Below are 26,069 nucleotides of genomic sequence, written 5' to 3' on the forward strand. Positions count from 1 at the left end.
GTAAAGATGGTTACTAATTTTATTGGAAGTTTAACAAAATTAGTAACCATCTTTGCAATCGTCGCGCGGATTACCACCGTTCGAACCACCACGCTGCTGTTGTGAACGAAAAGCGTGGTTTTTCCATCAGTGTTGTACAACATATAACAGCGCGACGACTGAAGTGTTCAAATAAAAATTTAAAACCAGGCTATCTTCATTTTGTCCCGTCTACCTCTTTTTTAGAATATCAATTCTCGCATAACTTTGATTTCGCCATTCGTAACCAAATATGTAGTAGGGCGTTTCGAAATTTAAAAATGTTTAAAGGTCCATTCTCCCATATCTTTCTTACCATAAAAATAATGTTCTGTGAAATTTTCGGCTAATCCGGTGGTGATTTAAAGATTCTCGCGTTCAGTATCATAAGGGCGTAACTGTAATGATCGATTTCTCTTCATCGATTTTCTCTTTAATCAGTCTCTTAGCCAGGTGACTGTTTTCGACTGCTATTCTCGATTCAGTAGAAAGAAATCATTGTCCTTCATCAAGTTGCATTGTAAAATGTTAGCAAAATCGATTGAAATTCGTGTACTAATCAAAATTCTAAAAGATTGGATCATGTTCAAATAGTGAGCCGGATCCTATTCTTGGCACTTTAGATTCACTTGGGTAGTGGGGTTTTTTGAAAGCTACTGAGCTTATATCTGGCCACAATATGCGTTGCATTGAAGTGCTTCTTATGGATGGATCATGGAAGGGCCCAAGTATTAATGAAACTTTCACAATTGGCTTTTCACTACGATATCTTTCCGAGAAAAATATAAAAATGACCAAAACACGGTTCATTTTTGTGTTACACGGTGCACAAATCTGTAGTGGGACTAATATGCGGTTACTTTAATTATAGGACAACTTGACTTGCTGTTTTTTTTTCCAAAGAAATCATATTATTCCATTAGGACAGCTAAAAGGGCACTAGAAGATATGATGAAAACTGAACTCAACACTATTCTGACGAAAATGCAGATAAAAAAAGTTGAAAATTTCACAGAACCCCTTTTTTATGGTAAGCATAGTATGAAAGAAATGGGAGATTGGATTTTCAAAGAAAGAGGAGGATCTTATATTCATCGTGGCATTGTTAAATAACGTGTATGTGCATTCGTTTGCCCAATAACAACAAACTACATATTTCGTTACCACTGACTTTTAGGGCGAGATCAGATTTTTTTTAGATCTATTTCGAGATTTGGTCGGTGTTTTGGTGTTTTGTCAGATTGAAAAACTAAACCAAATGTAATCCAAGCATTCGTAATATCAAAATAAGACCATTATTTGTTTTAATGGTGGAGCTCATATATTTGATGAAACATCTATCAAAAAGTGAATCGAAAATATCAGATTTTGTTGAGCCCTTGACTAATCTTTACAAGGGCAAAATGTCATGCCCGGTCTGTTTGAAAACCGACCATATATGTTTGAAAAATGACCTATTTTGGCTTATTTCAAGCTATTTTCAAAATAATACAAGAAGTATATAAAAATCAGGACCGCTCAAACTCTGTTCAGAAATCTTCAACTGGAAGAATTGTATGTGTTCATAGCCAACAATAAAATTTTGTTAACGATTGCAGCCGAATGCTGAGATAAAGGGGGTTACCATTATGTCCCTGGTATATTATTATTATCCCCGGAATAGCCTATCATCAGTTTTGTTATGAGAGGTTAGATCACATTCCATCCCATCCCATCCCATTTATCTATTCGAGCAGAAAGGTTTATAACATCAAAGTGAAATCATACATTTCAGCTAGAGGTTTCTTCACAAACTGTCGGATTGAATGCGAGTTTAGGTTGATGAATATATGTAAAAAGTATGAAGGCAAAACAAGCTACGATTTTTTTTTAATAAAGATATCACAAAAGTTTTTTAAATTACATAAGTAGAGTGACAAGCCGGTTTGTCGGTGTTACTACTATTTATTACAGTTTTGTTCAAACGAATAGTAGTGAAAGCTGATTTGCATACGAAATGTTTAAGTTTGATATGCTTTGTTTTCCTTGCTGAAATTTTGGCAGATAATAACAAACATGCTCAATTTGATTGTTACAGAAATGTTTTTTTTTTCGGAGCACCTGTTAAAAATTTAGGAACCAGGTGAAATCGCTTAAAATAATAGTTGTTTTAGTAATATGGAGATCTGCTTTTTTGTAATCTTAGTATTTTTTATCACTCATCATTTCAACAATTTACATCCAAGCTACAAATGTATACATAAGCGAATTCGTCACAAAAATGTTGTTGAATAGAAATTTTGAAAACAAAAACTACGATAATCTTGAGCAATTTCATCTGGTGCCCAACTTTTCAAAGTGCTTTGAAAATTTTCCAGATTTGTGATAATGAAATTGGGCATATTTGTAGTTCTCCATCAAAATTTCATACCAATTGTACATAGGGAAACAAGGTTACAGCATGTCAAGCATGAAAACATTTTGTATGAATATTGACTTTCCTAACAATTATTATGAACACAACTGTACGTCGAATATAGCGGGCCGCATAGAACCATTTGTACCTGGTTAAATTTAATGGCAATTAATTTTAAGGTGAAACATCCTGGACTCCGAAAATAACCTTCCGAGGCACTAAACTGAGCAAATAGTTAACTTGTTGTGGAGTTATTTTTGCATATTTTTGACTCGTTCCCCGTTAATCCCTCTAATGTTTTTATCCCGTTTGTAAGGACTGTATCGAAAATTAGTCAACAACATATTAAACTATCCATAACAGTTGGATTGCTTTTACAATTGTTTAGTGCGTAATGCATTGTGTTCACAATGATTTTACAAATCATTTACTCGTGCAACAAACATATTTGAAAGGTGGACTAACCCCTCTACCAGCATCCTCGATTTTTTACCATAAAAAATTCAAATCGTTATAACTTTTTCGTTTTCCCAAAATGTTTGCACCATTTTTTCACAAGTTCTCAAAAAAATCTTCTATTTTCAGAATCTGCGTTGTTGTTGATCATTGGTCAACTGTTTGTTGTCGATGTTCCTTGGGGGCCGACATTCCCCATATAAAATTTCATTGATGGCCATTTTGTTTTAGTCAATTTATAAAAAAAGGTTATGTAACAAGGAGCTTCTCTGAAAAAAAACACACACACAAAACGGTTAAGTTGTCTCCAAGCTAACTTAATCAAGCTAACAAGATCCTCCTACGACCAAAGTGGTACCACAAATATAAATGCTCATAAAATACGGTTGCACCAAATCGTTTCATTTTTTCACAGACTTTTATCAAATTATTGTTTCGAAAAGTGAATAACCGAACATGAGAAAAAAATCTGTAGCCCAAGATATTGAAGTGAGTTATGTCTATGCGCCGGTCCCCCGCAATTTTGGAATATTCTCGATCCATCCATTGGTCATCTAATGATTAAAATCGACAAAGATCCGAAAATAGAAGAGTTTTTTGATATCATGTGAAAAAATGGTGCAAAAATATTTAAAAAAAAACAAAAAAAGTTATCGCGATATAAACATTTTTTTGTTGTAAAAATAAATGCTGCTAGTAGAGGGGTTATTATTAATGTTAAGGCATGTGTATGAAATAGTGAAATTTCATGTTAATTTTAGTTCTCTGCCAAAATTTCATATCGTTCGGGTTCGTTATACATAGAAAATCAGGCCTCCAAACACGGTCATTTTGACGAGAGTCGACCCCGTTTGGCATACAGTATTTTGGCTAAATATTATTCGGCATAATAGTTGTTTGCCATAATAGTTGTTTAGCATAATGTTCATTTGACATCGTTTGGTATAATTTGAAATAGAAGCTACTGCAGTGTTACTGTAATGGCTGAGACCATAAGATGCCTTCTTTTTTAGATGTCATGACACATATTAGCTGTTGAGAACTATCTTGTGAAAATATGCCATGATTACCGGGCATCATGGCCCCAGCAGCTACATATGATGCTGTTCTATAATCAATAGAGCTTTATTGGATATTGTTTCCTTAACAAATGATGATTAATAGTATATTCTACAGTCACTCTATTATCAGTCTGGCGGACATTACAATCGGAGCCATTTGAACATGACAGGTAGAGTGTGCTTGAATTGGTGGGCAGTATTGTTACCGTAGAAATATTTAAATCAACAAAAAACGAAAAATAATTCACATTGCAGGAAAATATTTTACAATGACAATATTTTATTGGTATTTCATATATCAAAATGCAGTTCACCAGTAAATATAGTATCTGTGGTATGTCCCATCCATAACTAGCAATGAAATCGATCGCGAGCAGTTTATCAATACCCCTTTGCTTAATGGCAGGAATTTGATCGAATTCAACTTTTTTTAAATTATGCCAAACTGCATTATACCATATGGCAGTATGTATTTCAAACGGACTCTTGTTTGAAAATCGGGTCAACTTTTCACTTATTTTTTATTTTCAACACTGTAAATATATTTATATAAACTTATTTTCGATATAGTTTATAATCAATTTATATAGAAACAAAAAGAAATATGTACCAAACAATGTCAAAACAGAACAGAAAAAATAATTCGAAAATTTCTAAGAAACCAATAGCCAATATTAATTGTTTTTGGTGTTTTCCGAATTTGAGCCACACAATGTCTTATTGTTCAAAAGTAGTGTATTAATCTAATAAATAATAAATTAATAAAGATGGAAGATTTGGGTATTAATAGCCGTTTAATGGGTCATTTCTCCTGAATCAGGTATCATATCAACGAAAGATTTTGAACGTAGTAATGTTTTTTGGGGGACCATGTTAAAAAAGGGTAAACATCTTATAACAAAAAATATGTCAATAATTTCAGATCGGTCGGATTCCCGCGTATCTGACACACGCTGGAGTATCAATGTATAATGAACAATGCGTACACACTATCTGCCCAAAAGTATGGAATCGCTTCACCAAACATTGCAACACTCGTTTCCAATAATGCAACATCCTTCATCTTTCTGGCGTTACGTCCCGATTGGGATAAAGCTTGCTTCTCAGCTTAGTGTTCTTATGAGCATTTCCACAGTTATTAACTGAGAGATTTCTTCGCTAATGGACCATTTTGTACATCGTATGGTAGGTACGAAGATACTCTACACCTAGTATAATCTTGAAAATTTGCAATCCGAAAAGATCCTCGACCAGTAGTATTCGAATCCACCCTCAGATTGGGCTTGCTGTGCGTTTACCGCTAGGATTCATTCACAAATTTCATAACACCAAAAATGGCAATTTTTAATATCCACCCACCCCCTCGTAACGCTTTTTGTATACTTGTTTTTGATTATGAATCGTGGTTTACGGCTAACCAGCCGTAAATTGAATTGAATTAAATAGAAAAATTGATGTGAAGTTTTGCGAAAAAGTTACACGTCTTCTCGGTGAGAAACGAACTCACGACTCCCTGATCTCTAGTTAGGGCGCGTTACCCCTACGCCACGAGAGTCCTTTTTCACAAAATGCACCTCTTTCGGAAGAATTAGATGCCCATCCAAATACAACGCTTTTTATATCTAATGCCTAGCCAGAGAGCGCATTTTTTAGGCATTGAAATAACGCACCAGTGAAATTTATGAACAGCTGTCTGCAACATTCCAAAAGATTATAATCACCGGCAAGCATAAATTGCTGCTTGCGTGGTTCCAAACTTTTAGATGTGATGAAGCGAATTTATATTTTTGGAGGATAGTGGTTATTATTTGACCAAATTCAAACTATCGCATCAGTTCACATGTGAAGTTCCATAATAGTTACTATGTAAATTTCAGATCGAAGTTAAAACTTTTCTTCAGCACCAACCGTTCAAAAAAAGATTGTTGATTTTGACAGGGAATTTTATGACAGAAAGATTGTTTTTTGAAGACTCTGATGCAATACTACTGATCTAAAAAAGTTGTAGAGTGAAAACCGATTGACAAGAAAACGTTGTTTTGCCACGACACGAATTTTATGACAGAAAGATTGTTTTTTGAAGACTCTGATGCAATACTACTGATCTAAAAAAGTTGTAGAGTGAAAACCGATTGACAAGAAAACGTTGATTTTTTATTCTTTCACCTGGATCCGCTACATATCTTTTTTATACAATATTGGACAATACATTTGCAACTTCTATTATTTTCCATACAAAATGATCAAGTTTGCTAGACTGGATATCGTTTATTCATGGACCGGTTGAAATGTAATTTCCACATGAACTCAGACATGACTTGTATCTCATCATATATTTTTAAGTGACTTTTTCAATTACGTGTTCAAAAGTGATAACGATTTAACTGAAGTGAAATTTGTTACGCAAAATGATAACAGATTTATCTGAAAATATTAAAACCCTATACATTAACTGTCGCTTGTAGACTTGTTCATCTCGTCTAAATCTTCATCTTTGCTGGGGATACCATGAAGCTAATTCTTCATTTATTTTTGTTTTATGTCAAATTGTCACAATATTCACATAAGTCAAACTGTTATTATTTTCGAACTCGTTATTAGAAAAGTCACTCAAAAATATAAGTTGAATTTCAAGTTTTGTTCGAAGAACTCTAAAAATTTAATTCAAATCTAACGAATTAAAGATAACTGAGAATTTTCTTTCTCTTAGATAGTATTTTCCGCTGTCTCTTAACAACATAATTTGCACGGTCAACGAGAATCCATAAATTTATCATAATGTCTACTTTCAATGGATTGTTTCGAGAAATTATACAATTTCAGAGTTGGAAGGAATGTATGCTTATAAGTTAGAAAAATGTTGTAAAACATATGAATTTCTTCTAACAATCGGATCACTTCGCGGTCTTCGGAAATAGTTTTGCCCTCAAAATTTCCTGTGAAGGTCAGCGTCACACTTTTTTCATGTGTCCATCTGGATAGGATTGCCCGTAGAGCAACGCTGCGCTGAAGTGTATAATTTGTGAAAAACATCAACTAAATGACTAAATTACAAATAAATAATGAGAAGCGTTACACCAGGGTAATGGTAAAACAGATCCCTAAAAAGTACCGCAATTTCCACAATTCCTCGCTCTTCCAGACAGCTTTCTGTATGTTTGACGCAATCAGCTAATCGTGTTATCTTTTCCAATGCAGATACCAAAATTCAGCCCTACATCACCCAACCGGTGTACGACCTCCGCCAATCGGGAGATGTGGTCTTTGGACCTGGAACGAGATCAGCCCTGTTGGGAATTCTGGGTGGAGCCTTGCCACGTTTGACCACCGAACAGCATGAATTGGTCACTCGTGCCAAGAAGTACGCCATGGAGCAAAGCATCAAGATGGTCCTGATGAAGCAAACGCTCGCCCACCAGCAGCAACAGTTGGCCAGCCAGCGCACCCAGGTTCAACGTCAGCAGGCACTGGCCCTCATGTGCAGGTTAGTATCGAACAGTGTCCTCAAAACGCAGGGAATCGTATAGTCCAAAATACCGTCAACGTACCAGTACCCGCTCATGTTCCAGTAGCCCGCTCACGAGTTTAACCTTCGGGCTCTATCGCTGTTGTACTTTGTACAACAGTTGTGATTTATCTATCTATCTATCTATATAAATAAAAATGAAATGGTGTTTGTATGTCACGAAATGGCTCACGAACGGAGCAACGGATTTGGATGATTCTTTTTCCATTTTGTTCGTCAAGGGTTCCGACGTGTTTGTGTGTATAAAAGTTCCAGGATGTTCACCGGGAAAGTAGGAAAAACGGGACTGAACGGAACTGTCATTTTGTATGGGACGATTCATAGCGGTTTTCAACAGCCTACTTGATGGCAAGACGAAGTTTGCCGGGACCACTAGTATGCTATAATTTTGCAACAAAAATATCTATCGACACCAAACCAAAATGTATTCTTCAAGAAACACAGTTTGAAATCGGTATATCTCAAAATCCAGATAATATAGAAACTTGAGGTCTTTAGTAAAGTTGTTCTGGAGGTGAAGCGCTATCTAATGGTGCCTTATTTAATTCGGAATTTGATCGCTAGGTGGCACTAGTACGTTAAAATACACTCAAATAAAGATTTAAAAAAAAAAAAAAAGTGGCACTAGTGGGCATTGAAGTTTTGCTTTTGTTTTGCAGATATTTCAGGATCCTGACCATTTAGAAGGATGGCGTCTTCGGCAAAGTTGTTTAGTAAGTTAAGGACTATCATTGTTCGAGCTAGTTGATTCAAATTTTTGCCATTAGGCGTCGCTAGTAAGCATTAAACTTTTGTTTGCAGATATCTCAGGAGTCTGACCAAAGACAAATTAAAGTTCTCCATGTCCCTTGCAGTTACCCAAAATTTTATGGCTCATAAGGTAATCTAGAATGCTGTGAAAAGTGTACTGCGATCTGTTAAACTTGGGTACCTTTTGCACTACCGAGGGACCAAATGCAGTACTAGAAGTGATACCCAATCTTAGCCCAAGTGGGACGGACCTGGTCTGACCACTTAGAAAGATAGTGTCTTCGGCAAAGTAGTTCATTAGCTCAAGAGCTATCATTATTTGAGCCAAGAAATAGGATATTTTGCCACCAGGCGGCGCTAGTAAGCATGAAATTTTTGTTCTGCGGATGCTGCAGGATCTTGACTTTTTAGACAGGCACCTTCGGCAAAAGAAGAAGCTCAGAGACTATCATTGTTTTACAAAATTTCGAACTTTAAGGTGAAACTCCTTTGAATCCACTAATAACTGTATAAAAGTAATGGTACACAAAAAATATTCTCCTATTTGTTGGTAATAGTGAAATTATAATTGATAAGACGTTGTTGCTAGTAATTACTACTTCAATTTGAGTCTTTTCCCCTTCGACTAAATAAGATTGCTTGATGTCGTACGTAACCATCAACGTATCTGACAGCCCTGCAAGCGAGCAGCCGGCGTAAAATTAGAAAAATAAAAAAAGCGAAATGCTGTGATCAAGTGATTGTTTTTAGCACGGTTAGGTGAAATTTTAAGTTGTTTTCATCAGAAATCCACCAGTAATTGTTCTTTAATTAACAAGTAGTGAAAGTAAACTGTGTAGGATGTTTAGTGAAAGTGGTAAAATTAGGCGAAAAGTGTTCTTCGTTCGCAGGCGGATAAGTGGATTAAACAAAGAAAGAATTTGAGCTACTGAACAACTCTGCCGGAGACGCCATCTTTCTAAGTGATCAGGCTCCTGAGATATTTGCGAATCAAATGTTTTATGCTCACCAGCGCCGCCTGGTGGCAACATTTTGAATCAACTAGCTCAAACAATGATAGTCCTTGAGTTACCGAACAACTTTGCCGAAGACGCCATGCTTCTAAGTGGTCAGGATCCTAAGATCTGCGAAACAATAGTTTCATGCTCACTAGCGCCGTCCAGTGACAAAATCCCGAATTTCTTGTCTAAAATAATGACAGGGGAAGTGGTGGCAAAATTAACAGGGATGGTAAAATGAACACCGCGCCTCTTACGAAGAAAAAAACAATTCCAATGAATTTTTATCACAGACGAACGATTTAGAGCATAAATCGGAGTGTTCGGGTTATTACAGAGGTCAATTGAAGTGAAAATATTAACGAAAATTAACATTTTAGGAAACCACGTTTGAATATTAGAACTGACGTAACTTTTAGCTCGGAGGTCTTGAGATTTTTCAGTGAGGTGAATATCGTTATGATATGATGTCAAATTTGATACTTTTGAATTCCTTTTTGAATGGGTTACAATCCTTAATGCATATATTTTTGGATATGCAATGAAGATTTACAAAAATATTTGTTTTGCTCATGTTTTTTGCATGATGTTCATTTTTCCACCAACAACTGTTCATTTTACCCACATAGTGCAGGTAAAATGAACATTTGCGTCGTTTTTTGCTAGCGATAAAAATATGTGAAAATTTAACTATTTTAGCCTGAATTTGTGTAGCTGCTATAGATAACATCCGTTTTGTTAAAGTTGTGCGATAGAACCGTGCAAATTCCTCGTTTTTCTATCAGAAACAAGATGATATCCTTAAGGTGTACACCAGGTGTTACCACCCCTTCCCCTAGCCCTTGAGCTACTGAACGTCATCTTTCTAAGTGGTCAGACCCCTGGGATATTCGCAAAACCAAGGGTGTTGTATAAAGTACAACGAGCGACTACTCGCGTTACAAAAATTCGCGCGACGACCGAAGGGTTAAAAAGTAAGGTAATTTGAGTAAATACTCAAAAGATTGTCCACAGTATGATTCAACTTGTCGGTTTGAAAAGTCTAGCAGCTAAAGTTTTCAAATTTACTTAGTTTAAATTTATCTTTTTTCAGTGTGAGTGGGCTACTGGAACATGAGCGGGATACTGGTACACTGATGGTACGTCGAAAATGATCCAATTGTGAAGCACTATCAGTCTTTCATCATTTTGGATCCTCAAAGTATATACCGTAAAGTGCCCTAATTCAGCGCATTGCCTAATTCCGCGCATTTCATACAAAACGATTTATATATGGAAATACACATCAATATTGCAACAACTTTCAATGCCATTTGATGCTACTACTATTTAGAATAAGTTCGAATCATCAATAAAAGCAAATAAGGCATTTTTTCGCGGCGTAAAAAAATAATCAGTGGAGGCCCGTCGAAGTTGACGCCATTTTTCTAATTTCCTTAGCGTCCGTGCTAAGACTGTAGGACAAAAACAAAAGCGATTTTTTTATTGAAAATGTTTTATTTTTTATGCAATTTTCTATGGAACTACTTGCTACAGATATGTTTCATGATGCCTCTATGAAATCTTATCAAATATTAGCATAGTTATTGAGTCTCATCCCAAAAAGTAATGCGCGGAATTAGGTCACGTTTTTTTTTATAATGCCCTAATTCCGCGCACTGTTCTTCGCTGAACAATAAACAAGTTAAACATGCTATATTCGTCTTCACATCTAACTATTTCAATGAAAAGTGTCTTCATGCATAAATACGTTTCACGGGCAAGCAGAATCTCGGGAAAGCTCACTTACAGGGAAACTAAAAGCGACCGTCCAGAAACCACGTGGTCATTCATGGTGAGAGGAAAAGTTTGACCAAAGCCCAAACAAATTTTAAAATTGTTATCTGAACAATATACCACAAGAGGAGAGAATCTATACATCTGTGCACACAAAATTTACTTAACATTGTGAACCACAAATAACAAAAAGTATGATATACAGTAATTTCTCGATTATATCACGGACCCAAAAAATTTTGGCGTGATATACCGAAGCGTGATATAATGAATATGTATTTTCTACCATATAATTTTTAATAAAATTTGAGCTTTGTATTGCAGAAATAAAGCCAATGAAATGAAAATCACGTAAGGCATGGGCTAAATGGATACGTGTTGCATGTTTGGGGTTGTTTTTCAATGTAAAATATATGAATTTCATATAATTATTGTGGCGTGATTAAATCGAACAGAAAACCGTGCTAAAATCGAGAGTGATATAAAAAAGCGTTATTAAAACGAGTAGTGATAAAATCGAGAAACTACTGTACGGGGAAGAGAGATTGCAAATGGCCATATTTTGTGAGACGTAATTTATGGATAAACTTTATGGATCTTCTGAGGTTTCTAGTTTGCTTAACAGATTTAAGTTTCAGGTACCCGTGGTATTAGCGGATACAATTGATTGAATTTTTTAAGACATATCGATTCCAAGCAATAATGCGAACTGGTTCTTGTGTTGTATGAACAATGCAGAATACAAAAACTTATAGGGGTGGTCGGGGCGGTTTCGCCAATGGATTGGAATGAGCACCTCTTGAAAACTGCATAAATTTTTGAAATTTCAACTGAAGTAAAATGCAACTCCAAAGCTGGCAAGGAAATTAAGGAATATGTATGTTATAGATCAGTTTTCTAAAGTAATAGAAAAATGAATAAATTATACTCGAAATACCATCAACGTATTTACCAGTATCCGCTCAAGTTCCAGTAGTCCGCTCACGAGTTCAAAAAGTAAGGTAATTTGAGTAAATACACAAAAAATGTCCACAGTATGATTCTATTTGTCGATTTCAATTGTATAGCGGCTAACGTTTTCAAATTTACGTTGTGTAAACTTATCATTTTTCAGTGTAAGCGGGCTACTGGAACATGAGCGGAAACTGGTGCACTGATGGAAGAATGTTGATGATTGATTGTTACAATGTTCTTTAAAATTTAATCTTTTTGCAAAGAGTGTTTTTAAACACTAATTACTTTCCAGTTGAGTAAACAAAATAATTAAATTACATGATTCTATGAGATAATTTCACTATCTAAAATAGGTTGCTCATATCATCCCATCGATAAAAAATCGACACGAAAAATTACAAATTTTGAAAAATCATTCATTCACTCGTGAACTTTATAGGACAACGGAAATCGTGCGGATCTAAACATTGTTCAGGGTGGCCACCAAATTTCCATTTTCAAATTCCCGCTTTTCCCGGTCTAATTTACACAATTTTCCCGGTTTTCAATTGTGTTCATAGGAGGGTTCCTATTCTTGGTATCTTAAACAGGGGCGAATTGATCACTACTAGCAACTTTTTGTTATATTATCCTTAGAAATTGAGTTATTGTCATCCTTTTTTCAGCAAAATCAATACTTCGTTGGTCTCTACCAGTGTACGTAATTGACTTTTCATAAACTTTTCATAAAGCATGAATGAAGTTAGCATACAATTGAAAATTACTGTTTGCCAAAATGATCACCATGTAACGAAACAGGTTGAGGAATAGAAAAATGTAATATCTTCAAAAATTGGATCCACTAAATCAGAAGATGACGTCAATATTCTTACAGATCCAATTTATTGCAAATTCAAATTTTGGAAGTCAGCATAATATGCCTAATTATAGAAATTTTTCTTTCAAATGACAAGGTTTTAAAAGAATAAACGGTTTTACGATTGGAAAACTATGCATGTAATGATGTATGATTTCAAAAATGAGCTTAATAGTTCACACATGAGCTTACAAAATATTTCAAACAATCAAAGTTTGCATGTTGGCTTAGCTCCAGTGGATTGTTTAGTATTGATTTTTCCACCAGTATTGCTTACGCCTTTAAAAACTGTAAATATTTGTATGCAAAACTAAACTAAATAAAAATGAAATATTTTATGATAACCATTACACATCTCTAACTGTTTTATTTTATTCGTATTCGAAAAGCTAACGTATGACATATTAGAAGCTCTTTAAACTAAAGAAAAGTTTTCAAGAATGTCCGGAATTATTGTGGTACAAATATTCATTAATTAAAGAAAACTTTCATTCTAATATATTTGAGTGTTAAAACTTTCTGTGAAAATTTACCATAAGGACGCCATTCGCCGCGCATTTAACAGCATTTCAACATGTTTAATTCTGACAAAAACCAGTTTATTGGTATGCATGACAATGATAGGTTCAGGCCATTCACCACTTATCTTAAGGATGAGCACTAGTTGAAATTAATTCAGTTTCATTAGCTGGTTACTATCATTGTACTGTAATACGACAACATATCGAAATTATATGAATTTTACTCTAATAGAACTCACTCACATTTTGATATGCTACTACATGGTTATAACTTTTACTGCGTAAATCCGTTAAGTTCTTTTTCAAATAATTCAATGAGTGGATAATGGCGTCCTTATAGTATTAAACTTTTTCTCTTTTCTCTATTAAACTTTGATTCAAAACTTCGAGCTAAAAAATTTAAATAAAAGTTAAAAAAATTGAAATAAATATTTCGAATCATTGCTAATCATTGAGAAAAGGAAAATATTTTTAATAAGTATTAAGTGTAGCGAAGAGAAAAATAAATCCCCCAAATATGCGAAAAATATGCGAATCCCCCAAATTTATGGGTGGACGTTTCGCATACGGACGTTTGGCATAATGGACGTTTCGGATAAAGCAGTTTCATATAAGAACAAGCAACATTTTAAAGAAGGCATATAGTTCTCATTATGTCAAACGTCCATTATGCGAAACGTCCACCCATAAATTTATGCGAATCGTCGTTATGATCATTGAAGATATTCGAAGGAAAGTTGTTTTCCCAAAACCATAGATGCTCAATAAAAATACAATCAAACATAACACAACTTATGGTGTTTTGAAGATTTTGAGCTTGAAAATTCAACTTCAACACAATTTTCCCGGTAACCATCTCAAATTCCCGGTTTTTCCCGTCTTTTTCCCGGTGGATTCAAATTCCCGTCTTTTTCCCGCTTTTCCCGTTTGTCCCGGTTCGGTGGCCACCCTGATTGTTGGAAATAGTACAAAGAACTGATAATTCTATAATATTTTCTGCACTTCTATCGAATTTCCTTAAGGTCTCCAAACTGCCCCACATTCCCCTATACGAAATTCACAAGTATCAATGCCACGTTAATGAAAAGACCATAACAAATGTTTATCTTTGTTTCATATGATGGTCATAAAAATATAAGAAATAAAACTAAACGGCTCATACAAAAATTTACTTTTTTTCATACAAAAAGTATTACGGAGGGTGGAGGGGGTTGTAAATTTTCTATTTCAGCGTTACGTAATGAATGAATTCTGCCTTACATTAAAATTAATGTTAATTTGATTGCTTCGCGAGTGCGCGGAATTAGGCGCTCTTCTGCGCGGAATATGGAAAAGCGTTTCAAAAGTGCGCGGAATTAGGCAATTTCTACAAGTGAACTATTTCAAAAAAATCTCAATTTTAAATTATGAATACAGTCTAGTTTATATTTTTCCCACAATCTAAAATGGATTTGCTAGCGATCCACTCATAAAGCTTTTTAATTGATGCAATACTTTTTTTTTAGTTAACAATTTGAATCATTTTATTCCTTAACTGCGCTGAATTACGGCACTTTACGGTACAGGGGGTTGTCAAAAAAATCTGGGATAGGCAAAACATTTGGTCAATTTCGGAACGCTGTTCTTTGTAAAATGTTAACCGATTGCTATTCAGCAACATTACATTTTCCATGCATTAACGGTTGATACAAGTGCAAGACTGACCTATCTATCCAAATTACATTCGAAATAATTTGGTGTTTTGATTTGAACTGTTGGAAAATCGCCCAGATGGTCCAAATTATATTGTTTATTACTCATAGCTATAGAATAAAATTGACGATGATGTGAATAATATATTAAAAAAGAGACATAACCGTTGAGTCCTAACTGAAAAAAGTTAGATGAATTCCGTTTATGAATGACTCCTTATTTGCTGATAAGATCTGATGTCACATTTATAAACTACTGAGCCCCAGTCATTTTAATTTCAAATCACAAAGATACTGATGCAATAAATCCTATCTTTTACAGAGTCTACGTCGGCAGCATTTCGTTCGAGTTGAAAGAGGATACAATTCGGGCTGCTTTCCTCCCGTTCGGCCCAATTAAGTCGATTAACATGTCATGGGATCCGATCACCCAAAAGCACAAAGGGTTCGCTTTCGTTGAGTATGAAATTCCGGAAGGAGCTCAACTAGCACTGGAACAGATGAACGGTGCAATGTTGGGAGGGCGTAACATTAAAGTTGGCCGCCCAAGCAATATGCCACAAGCGCAGCAAGTAATTGACGAAATCCAAGAGGAAGCGAAGAACTATAACCGCATCTACATTGCATCCATTCATCCGGATTTGACGGAAGAGGACATCAAGAGTGTATTTGAAGCATTCGGACCTATCGTCACGTGTAAAATGTCCCAGGGTAGCGCAGCTCACACCCATAAAGGATACGCATTCATTGAGTACCAGACCAATCAGTCGGCGATCGAAGCCATTGCCAGCATGAATCTCTTTGATCTGGGTGGACAACTTTTAAGGTAATTTCCAAATCTCATTCAAATAGTTGCAAGGAAGTAACATATCTCTTTTTACAGGGTTGGCCGTTCTATTACACCACCAAATGCGTTGATGGGCCCGGCAGCTAACTCGGCAATGCCAACAGCAGCGGCAGTCGCTGCAGCTGCTGCCACAGCTAAAATCCAAGCTATGGACGCCGTTGCAACCAATGCCGTGCTAGGCCTATCGGCAGCAACGCCAACTCTTAAGGTTGGCCTCGGTACGTTGCCCATCGCTCAAACCATTACTACGGCTGCCAATGCCAACCTAGTAGCACAAGCTCAGCTCGCGGCCGCGGGTCAAGCGGCTGTTATAACGCAGCCCGGATTGCTCGTTCCACCGGTTACGAATGTTGCTAGCTTGGCACCATCCCTGCTGGTCAATCCTGTTCTAGCCAATGCAGCCAAGCCTTTGCAATCAGTATTAAGCGCAGCGAATCCGGCTGCAGTTGCTGCTGCAGCCGCTGCCGCTGCGGCCGCGGCAGCAGCTGCAGCTGCAAATCCTAATGCAACCGCAGAAGAAGTTTTCAAAAAAGCTCAAGAAAAACAACAGGAAGAATTGCAGAAAAAACTCCTTGAAGAAGGAGAACCGCAAACGCTGCAGCAACAAGAAACTATGTCCATCAAGGGACAAAGCGCACGCCACTTGGTCATGCAAAGACTCATGAGGCCTCGTGAGAGTAAGGTTGTTATATTGCGCAATATGGTTGGCCCGGAGGATGTCGACGAAACGCTGCAGGATGAGATTCAGGACGAGTGTGGTAAATATGGTATTGTGGAGCGGGTCATTATCTACAAGGAGCGCCAATCCGAAGGCGATTATGCCGAGGATGACAATACGGATGTGATCGTTAAGATTTTTGTTGAGTTTTCTCAGGCCCTCGAGGCAGATAAAGCCCGCGAAGCACTCCACGGTCGCTATTTCGGTGGCCGTCTGGTCAAAGCCGAATCGTATGACCAAGCGCTCTTTGATCATGGGGATCTATCAGGTTAGATGTACCCACAACACAAATCAGACAAAGAGCGTGGCCACACTCTGATCCAAAACTGAATCCCCGAATGTAGAGCGTCTCGTTCGTAACGAAGTCGAAGAAAACCCACTTCGAGTAAAATTAGCTATCACCCCAGCGCCAGTCAGGATTAAGAATAAAGTGTATGATCTATTTTACGATTCACTATTTACCCCTACCTGTTGCGAGAGCATGAAAAGAGCGAGCCACAGACATTACTTGGAAAATTTACACCTAAGATGGACACAATGGAACAACATTGAAAAGATTATGATTTTCGAAAAACAATTTATTATCCTTACTAATATAATTGTATATACACAATTACGCTTCTCTTCAGTAACAAATAAATTAATCTATTATTTTAAAACTGACATCACCAGGAGTTCAGTTTGATCCGATATATCCTTCAATTTCGATTCTACTTTTCATTCTTCTTCTTCCCGGGCATAATTTCATATTCATCATACTGTGGAAACGATCCCATTCCAGTGGGGTTCTTCGGTAGTTCGGCCAAGTCTTTCGGTTTGCTATATTTGGCTTCCAACTCGGCCGCGTTTTTCTCCTTCATCTTCATGATGGCTAGGTTGCGCATCAACTCCTGTTCAGTAGGTGCTTCCTTCCTGAAATAGGTCGAAGTGTTAAATTAGGGTTGACATTGAGTGAATTGTAGGGGCAAATCTAGTCAAATCTAATAATTGAAAGTTTCGTATGGAATGCCAGTAGGTATTGAACACAAAATAATATCTATCATGACTCCAATCGTATCTCGATATCTGCACTCAAAATAATCCAAACGTCATTGTTACGTGAAAACATACGTGGTTTTTTTTCATCGCACTTTCCACGTAGCTCTTACGTTAATCATAGGTAGCCCAGAATGAACGCATGAACTTTTGAACTTCGTCCATTCCACCGGCGCTACACGTAAGAGCTACGTGGATTTTCCGGTAGCCTTTACGAAGCGTTTCAATAGGACCTAGATGGTTTTGCATTAAATTTAACTGGAATAAAGACCAACCTTATCTCTAATAGGCTTTGGAAGAAAACTAATTTCCAATTGGAAAATGTAAACAGACATAAAAGATTGTGATATTTTTATATTCAATCTGAGCATTGTAAGTCCTGTTTCCCAAATGTTGTGAGTTGGTTCTGTCTTGTTGTAGCGTTCGTCTTCGCGTGCTATAATTGATAAATCAGGTATAAAATATGAAGTAATGCAGGGATTCTTCGGTATTCAAAGCATATTTACCTTGAAATCAATCTAACACAGGGTTTAAAGTTCAGCAGCTTCTGAAGTTCCTCAAAAATCAAGCAGGCGCCATCTTAGGATTTGCGCTCAACACCGAATGTACGTACAACATGCAGATGTCAAAATGAACTTAGGCACCTACGTGAATTTCACGTAAGTGCGATAGGTAACTTCAGTAACAATTACCGATTCACTATTTGATGGTTATGAATGGCTTAGTGATCTTTATCTTAGTCAGGTAAAGTGGAGGCAAAATGAATTTGGAATGATCTACGTGATTTTTCACGTAGCAATGACGTTTGGAGTGTGAGTTCGTCATTTAAAAAAAAAAAAAAATCGAAAGGGATGGTACACAAATTATGTCACGCTAAATTTCGACTTTTTCGACGCCCCCGCCCCCCCCCCCCCCCCCTTCTCCTTGTCACGCTTTTTGTATGAGTCTTCAAAAAAATTGTAAGGCTTGTCACGCTATGCTTGAACTCCAACCCCCCCCCCCCCCTTTTGGAGCGTGACGTAATTTTTGTACGGCCCCAAATGGCATGAATGTGTGTACGCAATTGAATTGCTTCTCTGCAAACACAGTGCAAGTAGCATCTTTCTATTGAAATTCTTGGACACTATTTTAATGCAATTCTCTAAAAAGCATTATTTATGAAAGATCTCTTAAAGTATATTTTGTTTTTATCAAAATGATCTCTAAAACAACGTTTTTTTCCTTTCGGTGAATTCTAATGCAAAATTCCAAAGTTGTTCTTCAACTATTCTGCCATTTCCTTCACCAATTTTTATAAATATTCGTCCACAATTTCCTTCAGCGATTTTCTTAGAGGAATTTTTCACTAGTCATGCTTGAAGGAATTCCTCCAGAATTTTCTATCCTTCAGCACTTCAACGCTACTACCTTCAGTAATTGCCACAGGGAGTACTATTTATCATTATCTTTATTAATGAGGACAGGGACTACTCAATTTCCTCCAAAGATTTGTCTATCGATTTCTTCAGCTTTTACTCGAAGGTCTATGAGATGATAGAAGAAACAGAAAGCCAACGCCGCTCTTTTAATTTATTTTTCCAGAAATTCGAACAAAGATTTCTCATAAAAAATTGCAAAGGTCCAAAACTTTTGAAGTGAATGTATGTTTTAAGGAAACCATAGATTTCTTTTTTTTTCTCCAGACATTTCCAAATGAAATTCCTGGAGCAAATCAATCAAGGGGGGACAGAATACCCTGCAAAAACTTGAATTGATATTTCATGGAGTTTACTTATCAGTACTCATAAGAATCTCACCAGTAATTACTTCAGGGACACTACCACTATCCAGGAATTTCTCCAGGTATTCTTTCAGAAATCCCATCGTGTATTTCTCAATGATATTTTCCAGAAATTCTTCCAAATGTTCACTCCAGAATTTCATCAGGAATTTCTCCGGGTATTTCACCGTAAATTTCTCCACTATTTCTCCATGGATTTACAGAGATTCCTTCAAAAATTCCAGGGATGCTTTCAATGATTTATCCAGGAATGTGTAAGAAACAATCCAAGGATGTCACATGGGAATCCTTCAGAGATTCCATAAGCAATTTCACCAGCAGTTTCTTCAGTGTTTCCTCCAAGAACTCTTATACGGAGTAAGAGTTTCTTCCAGAAATTCCACCAGGCAAACCTTCATGGATTACACCAGGATTTTTTTCCAGGACTCATCTAGACAATTATTTATAAATTATTCCAGGATCATAGGGAATAACACATGATTAATTACCACTTCAGTCGTCGCGCTGTTGTATTTTGTACAACACTGCTGAAAAAACTTCGCTTTTCTTTCACAACAGCAGCGCGGTGGTTCTGGGCAAACCACGCGACGACTGGAAGGTTAATTGCACAACGTTTCGACACGGGGGTTTATTCCCTTACAAGCCTACGTAGCCGTCAATTCAGGATGTTTTCCACAAAATTTCCCGGAATTTCTACATGAATCCCTCCAGATATTCCATCGTAAATTTCTTCACCATTTTATATAGAGACTCCAACAGTTTCTTTAGGGATTCCTCCAGGGATGCTTCCAAAGATCCAGGAAATCTCGCAGGACCTCCAAGATTTCTGGTTTATCTGGGATTCTCGAAGAATTTTGACAAGGTATTTCTCCAATGATTTTTCGGAAGTTTCTCAATTCCATTGAGATTTCTTCCACAAAATTTCCAGAGAACCCTTCGGAAATACCTCCAAGAATTACTTCAATAGTGATTACCAAAAAGTGGTTTATTTTAAAGTTTTGACAAGAATTTATTCAGGGGTGCCCCAAGGGATTCTCTCAAGAATTTCTCAAGGAACACCCCCAAAGATATTTATACAGGATTTTTTTTTATTTCTGCAAGAGTTTTTTCCACTGTAAATGTTACCTCAGGAATTTATCTATCGATCACACCAGAAATCATCCATATATTTCGCATTATTAGTTCCAGGGATTTCTTCAGAAATTCTTCCACGGAGATTTCAAAAGGATTTTCACCAAGGATTTCACTCCAGATATTTTCAAAAAAATTCTATGAATTACCCCAGGGATTCCACTGCTGATTCCTTCCGGTATCCAACCGGTAAATCAAACCAAAACTTGGAAGAAATCATTGGAACAATTCTAGAAGTCCATGTAAAAAATCCTGAATAAAACCGTTGTGCAACCCTCGGGAGAGTTCTATGTACAAATTCTGCTAGAATTCCTGATTTAATTTCTAGTGGAATTACACATCGAATCTTCGTAGGAGTTCTTGGAAAAAAAAATCCTTTTGAAATACATGGAAAAAAATCTGTATTCCTAATTCATAAACATTAAGTCTGATTCTGCATGTTTGTAAAGCACAAAATTAAATTGCATAGAATGGTGTGTGATTTAGAACAGAATTAAAATGCATAGAACTTTATTTTGATAACGAACGATTTTATAAGAAGAAGCAATGAACATTTTTCGGATCAGTTTTTCACGATACGATACAAATGAGAAAATACTGGGTTATTAAACAGATTTCAATTCTACTCTAGCTTACTGTGGCATATCTCATGACTAAGATTTCTTTAGAATATTGAGTTATTCTAAATTTTCAAAATGCGTTTTTAGTTCACAGAAGAGTAAAACTCTGCATGTGCTGAATTTCACACCATTAAAAAAATACTACTTACCTCCTTCCACGGAGCCAGGCTTCCCATTCGGCCGTGACCTCCTGATTGTAGGCCTCTTTTTCACTTGGTTCGAACCAGCGCTGCGCTCTTCGCTGGCCCAATGATGGATTCGCCGGTATCTCGAAGTACTTATTTCCAAGGTAGTCTTCTCCCATGAAGTTGCCCTTCAGCTGTCGAGGTTTTAACGAATTTATGAAATTACTGAACAGGATTTTCATTAGACTTCGCGACGGGGGATTGGCCATTTCTAACGTTCGTTTAGTCGACAAAAATCAGTTATTTTTTACAATTTATATAGTTTTTGAGTTATGTAAAACTAACAGATTCGAGTATTTTGACTGCTTTGTAAACAAAGCGAGCGTGATATGATTTTTGTTGATGCGGTTGACAGTTGACACTTCGTCCAAGTGGTATCGGACAATGAGTCGAACGGCACATTGATCGCAAAAATAATAGGGTTGTTCTATGAGGAACTCGAAGCAACATTAGTTTTTAGCTGAGAGGAGACAGCTGGCTTACACAGCAAAAAAAGTTGTTGAATATTACATCGAAACTGCTGCAACCAAGTCGTTCCCTCGATTGTGGAATATTACACAGCCCGACGTACTCGAGGGCGATTGGTGTAATAAATGCGTCCGATGTAATTTTTCCGATGTAATATATTCCACGTACACAATACGATGTAATTGATGCGATGTAATATGAAAGCTATGTAATAAGAACGATTTTAACAACAAAACGATTGCAAATTCTGTTCAATGGTTGATCAAATTGCCTTTTTATCCTTTTTTATATCAAAATCATTTATGGTGTGAAACGCGTTTTACTCGCAGACAAGATTTTCCTATTATTATTATTTTGCTTATTCAAAAATGGATTAAAAGCAATTTAAACAGCCATTGAACAGAATTTTATAATAAAAATAACGAATGTTTAAACAAACAGTCATAAATGTGATTTTATTTTATTATAAATCCTTTTTTATATTTATTTTATGTTTTAAATTATATATAGTCCTACGAAATGGCACCCAGAGAGATGAATGCTAGAAGACGCTCGATCTTGTGTGCTGACTTCCGGAGTAGACTGTGATCCATTTTGAGCAGTACCAGTCTGTTGAACCTATATCAAAGTAAAATAAAATGAAATGTTAGTGAAATGTACTGTTTGATAATTTTTAAATGTAAAATGTGATTTTTAATGAATAAATCTAATGCGTAATTATTCATCTACCTGGAATTGTTAACAATTTTTTAATTTCTTGAGAGCCCGACGCGTAGCCATAATTTGCTTAAGATGAAACACCTTGGAATCCTAGTTCAATCTTGTACCAAAATTTGAAAGGTATAAATCTGTGAACAAAGCATCGAACAACAGTAGGGTGATCAAATTAATTTGGACAGACCGTTACGCGTATATAATTTGGCCATTTACGGCAAAATCAAATGGAGATGGCCAAATTATATACGCGTAACGTTCTGTCCAAAATACATAAAACACCCTACCATGTTTATTTTAGGATTTCAGGCCATCGGTATTTTGTGTACTAGCCGAAAGCCTAAAATTTTAAGATATAATATATTAGCTGGCTGTTTAATCAGTTTAATGCTTCTGAAAACATGAATAGGGGTACAAGTCAGCCATTGTGACGGCTATCTTTGAATTTCGAGATGTTTTACCTTAAATATCTCAGGCTACAAATTTTTTGTCATGTTTGGTTATTCATTTTTCAAAACTATCATGTGACGAGAGAATATTGAATCAGATTGGTTCAGAGATCTTCCGAAACGTTTATGACTTAAGATAAGTATCTTATTGCTGTTTGCATTTGAGATGCAAATCTTGACTAAACGTCCTCCAAATGCGGTAACACAAAACAATCAAAGGACACCTAGCAACGATTATATAAATCACCGCCACCCTAGCAAGAAAAATCTATCTTTGACATCGCATTTCTTGTGAATAATCTTACCGCGTTTGGTGTTCCCGCATTTGATATTTGCATTTCAAACGCACACAGCAATATTTCGCTCAAGTAAAGTTTTGACATAATTGGCCAAGAAATTCTCTACAGCGAGCTTCATTTGAAATTACATTTTTGATCAACTACGTACTTCGATCCAAGAAAAATGATGTTCTTGTCCATTTCAAACAAAAAACTTCCCACGAATCGAGATAGGCGATTACTTTTCAGGTGCACACATAGTCCTCATTACAGAAATTTCAGGAAGATTTTTTGCTCAAGCTGCAATTTATGAATTATGTGCATTGCGCGATTAGGGTGTTTTATGCATTTTGGACAGAGCATTACGCGTATATAATTTGGCCATCTCCATTTGATTTTGCCGTAAATGGCCAAATTATATACGCGTAACGGTCTGTCCAAATTAATTTGATCACCCTATGCATCGCGATGGTGATCTTGAAAACTTTTTAAAATGCTTGTAGATCGTCGTAGCTACTTCAAATCGTTTTGGTTTCTTCTGCGCGATTATTCCTGATTGACAAAGCCAATATCGCGCAGAAGACACCAAAACTATTTGAAGTACCTGCGACGATCTACAAGCGTTTTATGAATAAGATCTCCGGCGCGAGAATTTTTCATGCCACTCATAACATAAACGATAATAAATCAACTTTATTTGTAGCTATACAGGAATGCAAGCTTTACGTATACCGTTTATTTATATGCCTAATTTGCAGTTTGAGCAGCATGGTTACTTGAGATTTGGCTTAATTTAAGGGTTTTAAACATCTCTTCGCATTTAACTTTCTATAGAAATTATTTTTGTAAATCTTGGATATCCTGTAGACATACAGCGATTTCATGTGTGAGATTTACCTGATTATTTTTTTGTTCCTTATACCGTAAAGTGCCGTAATTCAGCGCAGTTAACAAATAAAACATTTCAAATGCCTAAATAAAAATTAGTGTTGCATTAACAAAAAAGCTTTATGGGTGGATCGTTAGCAAATCTGTTTTAGATTATGGCAAAAATATAAACTAGACTGTATTCACACGTTACAATTGTGATTTTTTTGAAATAGTTCACTCGTTGAAATTGCTTAATTCCGCGCATTTTTTTAACGCTTTTCCATATTCCGCGCAGAAGAATGCCTAATTCCGCGCACTTGCAAAACAATCAAATTAACATTAATTTTGTATAAGGTAGCATCCATTCATTACGTAACGCTGAAATTGAACATTTTCAACCATCTACCCCCCTCCACAACACTTTTTGTATGAAAAAAAGTAAAGTTTTGTATGAGCCGTAACGTAGACTTTTTTATAATTTTTTGACTATCACATGAAATAAGGATAAACATTTGTTATAATCTTTTCCTGAGACGAGACTCGAGAAGACGGTCTTCTGTCATTGCTGAGTTTTTTACTTATTCCTCTGTGTTTGTATCAATCATGCGCAAACCCTCACATGAACATCCCAGCAAATATGCAATTGCGATTGCACCACACCGAAACATAAAAAGCCTTTGAAGTGAAATTTTATGCCAGAAAAAGTTGCAGACATTTGAAATAACTATAGTCTTGTGTTTAGAACTATCAGCAGCTTTGGAAAAACTGCTCCGAACACTGAGGTTTTTATAACAGTTTATTTTGAAAACAATACTTTTCAATTTTTCAGCATTTGGACGTTTCGCGACTGCGGAGACGTTGATATTTTTTTCCTTTTCCTTGTCAGCTTTGGGGTTGCATGTTATTCCAGAAGAAATTTCAAAAACATATGCAGTTTGGCGAAATCGCCCCGACTACCTCTACACACTTAAATTATTTTACCGTAATCCGTGAATTTCACCGTAATTTCAACAGCTGATCAGTTCGGTAAAATAAAACACCGTAATTCCGTCGAAATTCAACGGATTGCGGTGAAATTTTACCGAAAACTGTAAAAATGTACCGTACTCCGTTAATTTATTTCACTGAAATTTTCAGCTGTTGGGATTACGTTGAATTTCACGGATTCCTGTAAAATAATTTAAGTCTCTATATTCGTAGTCTGCACTGTTCATACAATAACAAAAGTTTATGGACCTTGGTTTTGGACAAACTTTTCCTCCCACCATGAATGACCACGTGGTTTCTGAACGGCCGCTAGTTTCCCTGTAAGTGGGCTTTCCCGATATTCCGGTTGTTTGCGAAACGTATTTATGCATGAAAATACTTCCTCAGATAAATATTCAGCTGTGAAGACCAATATAGCATGTTTTACTTGTTTGTTTTTCTGTAAATAGCAGTGCGCGGAATTAGGGACTTATGAAAAATGACGTGCCCTAATGCCGCGCAATACTTTTTGGGATAAATCTCAATAATTATGCTAATATTTGATAAGATTTCATAGAAGCATCATGGAACACATCTGTAGCAAGTAGTTTCATAGAATATTGCATAAATAACAAAACATTTTCAGTATAGAAATCACGTTTGTTTGTGTCCTACTGTCTTAGCACGGACGCTAAGGAAATTGAAAAAATGGCGTCTACTCAGACGGGCCTCCACTGATTATTTTTTTACGCCGCGAAAAATTGCTCTATTTGCTTTTATTTGTGATTCAAACTTATTCTAAACCAAAGTAGCATCAAATGGCGTTAAAAGTTGCTGCAGTATTGATGTGTATTTCCATATGTAAATAATTTGGTATGAAATGAGCGGAATTAGGCAATGCGCTGAATTAGGGCACTTTACGGTACATGATAGGCGTCTCTACGGATTTGGATTCCTCCTGAAGTTCTGCTAGCTGGTTTTTCTGAATAGTTGGGTTCAATCCTGA

At 36.2% G+C, this 26,069-nt stretch overlaps 2 protein-coding genes across 6 annotated transcripts in view; one reads left to right on the forward strand and one right to left on the reverse strand.

Annotated features, from left to right (window-relative positions):
• The window catches only part of LOC5564723 (poly(U)-binding-splicing factor half pint), a 33,982-nt gene extending 16,752 nt beyond the window's left edge, over positions 1 to 17,230 (forward strand). For all 5 annotated transcript variants that reach the window (XM_001649028.2, XM_021851898.1, XM_021851901.1 and 2 more), the window contains 3 exons: positions 7,129 to 7,414; positions 15,325 to 15,828; positions 15,886 to 17,230. In XM_001649028.2, the coding sequence (XP_001649078.2) occupies positions 7,129 to 7,414; positions 15,325 to 15,828; positions 15,886 to 16,840 (1,745 nt within the window). In that variant the 3' untranslated portion in view covers positions 16,841 to 17,230. The remainder of the gene's footprint in view (positions 1 to 7,128; positions 7,415 to 15,324; positions 15,829 to 15,885) is intronic.
• Positions 17,131 to 21,657, reverse strand: LOC5564731 (mimitin, mitochondrial). The gene is made up of 2 exons (XM_001649026.2): positions 21,283 to 21,657; positions 17,131 to 17,479 (listed from the first exon to the last, which is right to left on the reverse strand). Exons 1-2 carry the CDS (start codon positions 21,525 to 21,527, stop codon positions 17,278 to 17,280), a joined length of 447 nt encoding a protein of 148 aa, XP_001649076.2. The 5' UTR covers positions 21,528 to 21,657; the 3' UTR covers positions 17,131 to 17,277.
• Between the last annotated feature and the right edge of the window lie 4,412 nt (positions 21,658 to 26,069).

The sequence above is a fragment of the Aedes aegypti genome, chromosome 3 (genome assembly GCF_002204515.2).
Source record: "Aedes aegypti strain LVP_AGWG chromosome 3, AaegL5.0 Primary Assembly, whole genome shotgun sequence".
NCBI classification, from domain to species: Eukaryota; Metazoa; Arthropoda; class Insecta; order Diptera; family Culicidae; genus Aedes; species Aedes aegypti.

What these genes read in the sequence shown, in the direction of transcription:
- LOC5564731 (XM_001649026.2), bottom strand. Translation starts at nt 21,527, where the DNA reads ATGGCCAATCCCCCGTCGCGAAGTCTAATGAAAATCCTGTTCAGTAAT. An exon ending in GCCTGGCTCCGTGGAAGGAG is followed by an intron (nt 17,480 to 21,282) that starts GTAAGTAGTATT and finishes GACCTATTTCAG; the next exon opens with GAAGGAAGCACCTACTGAAC.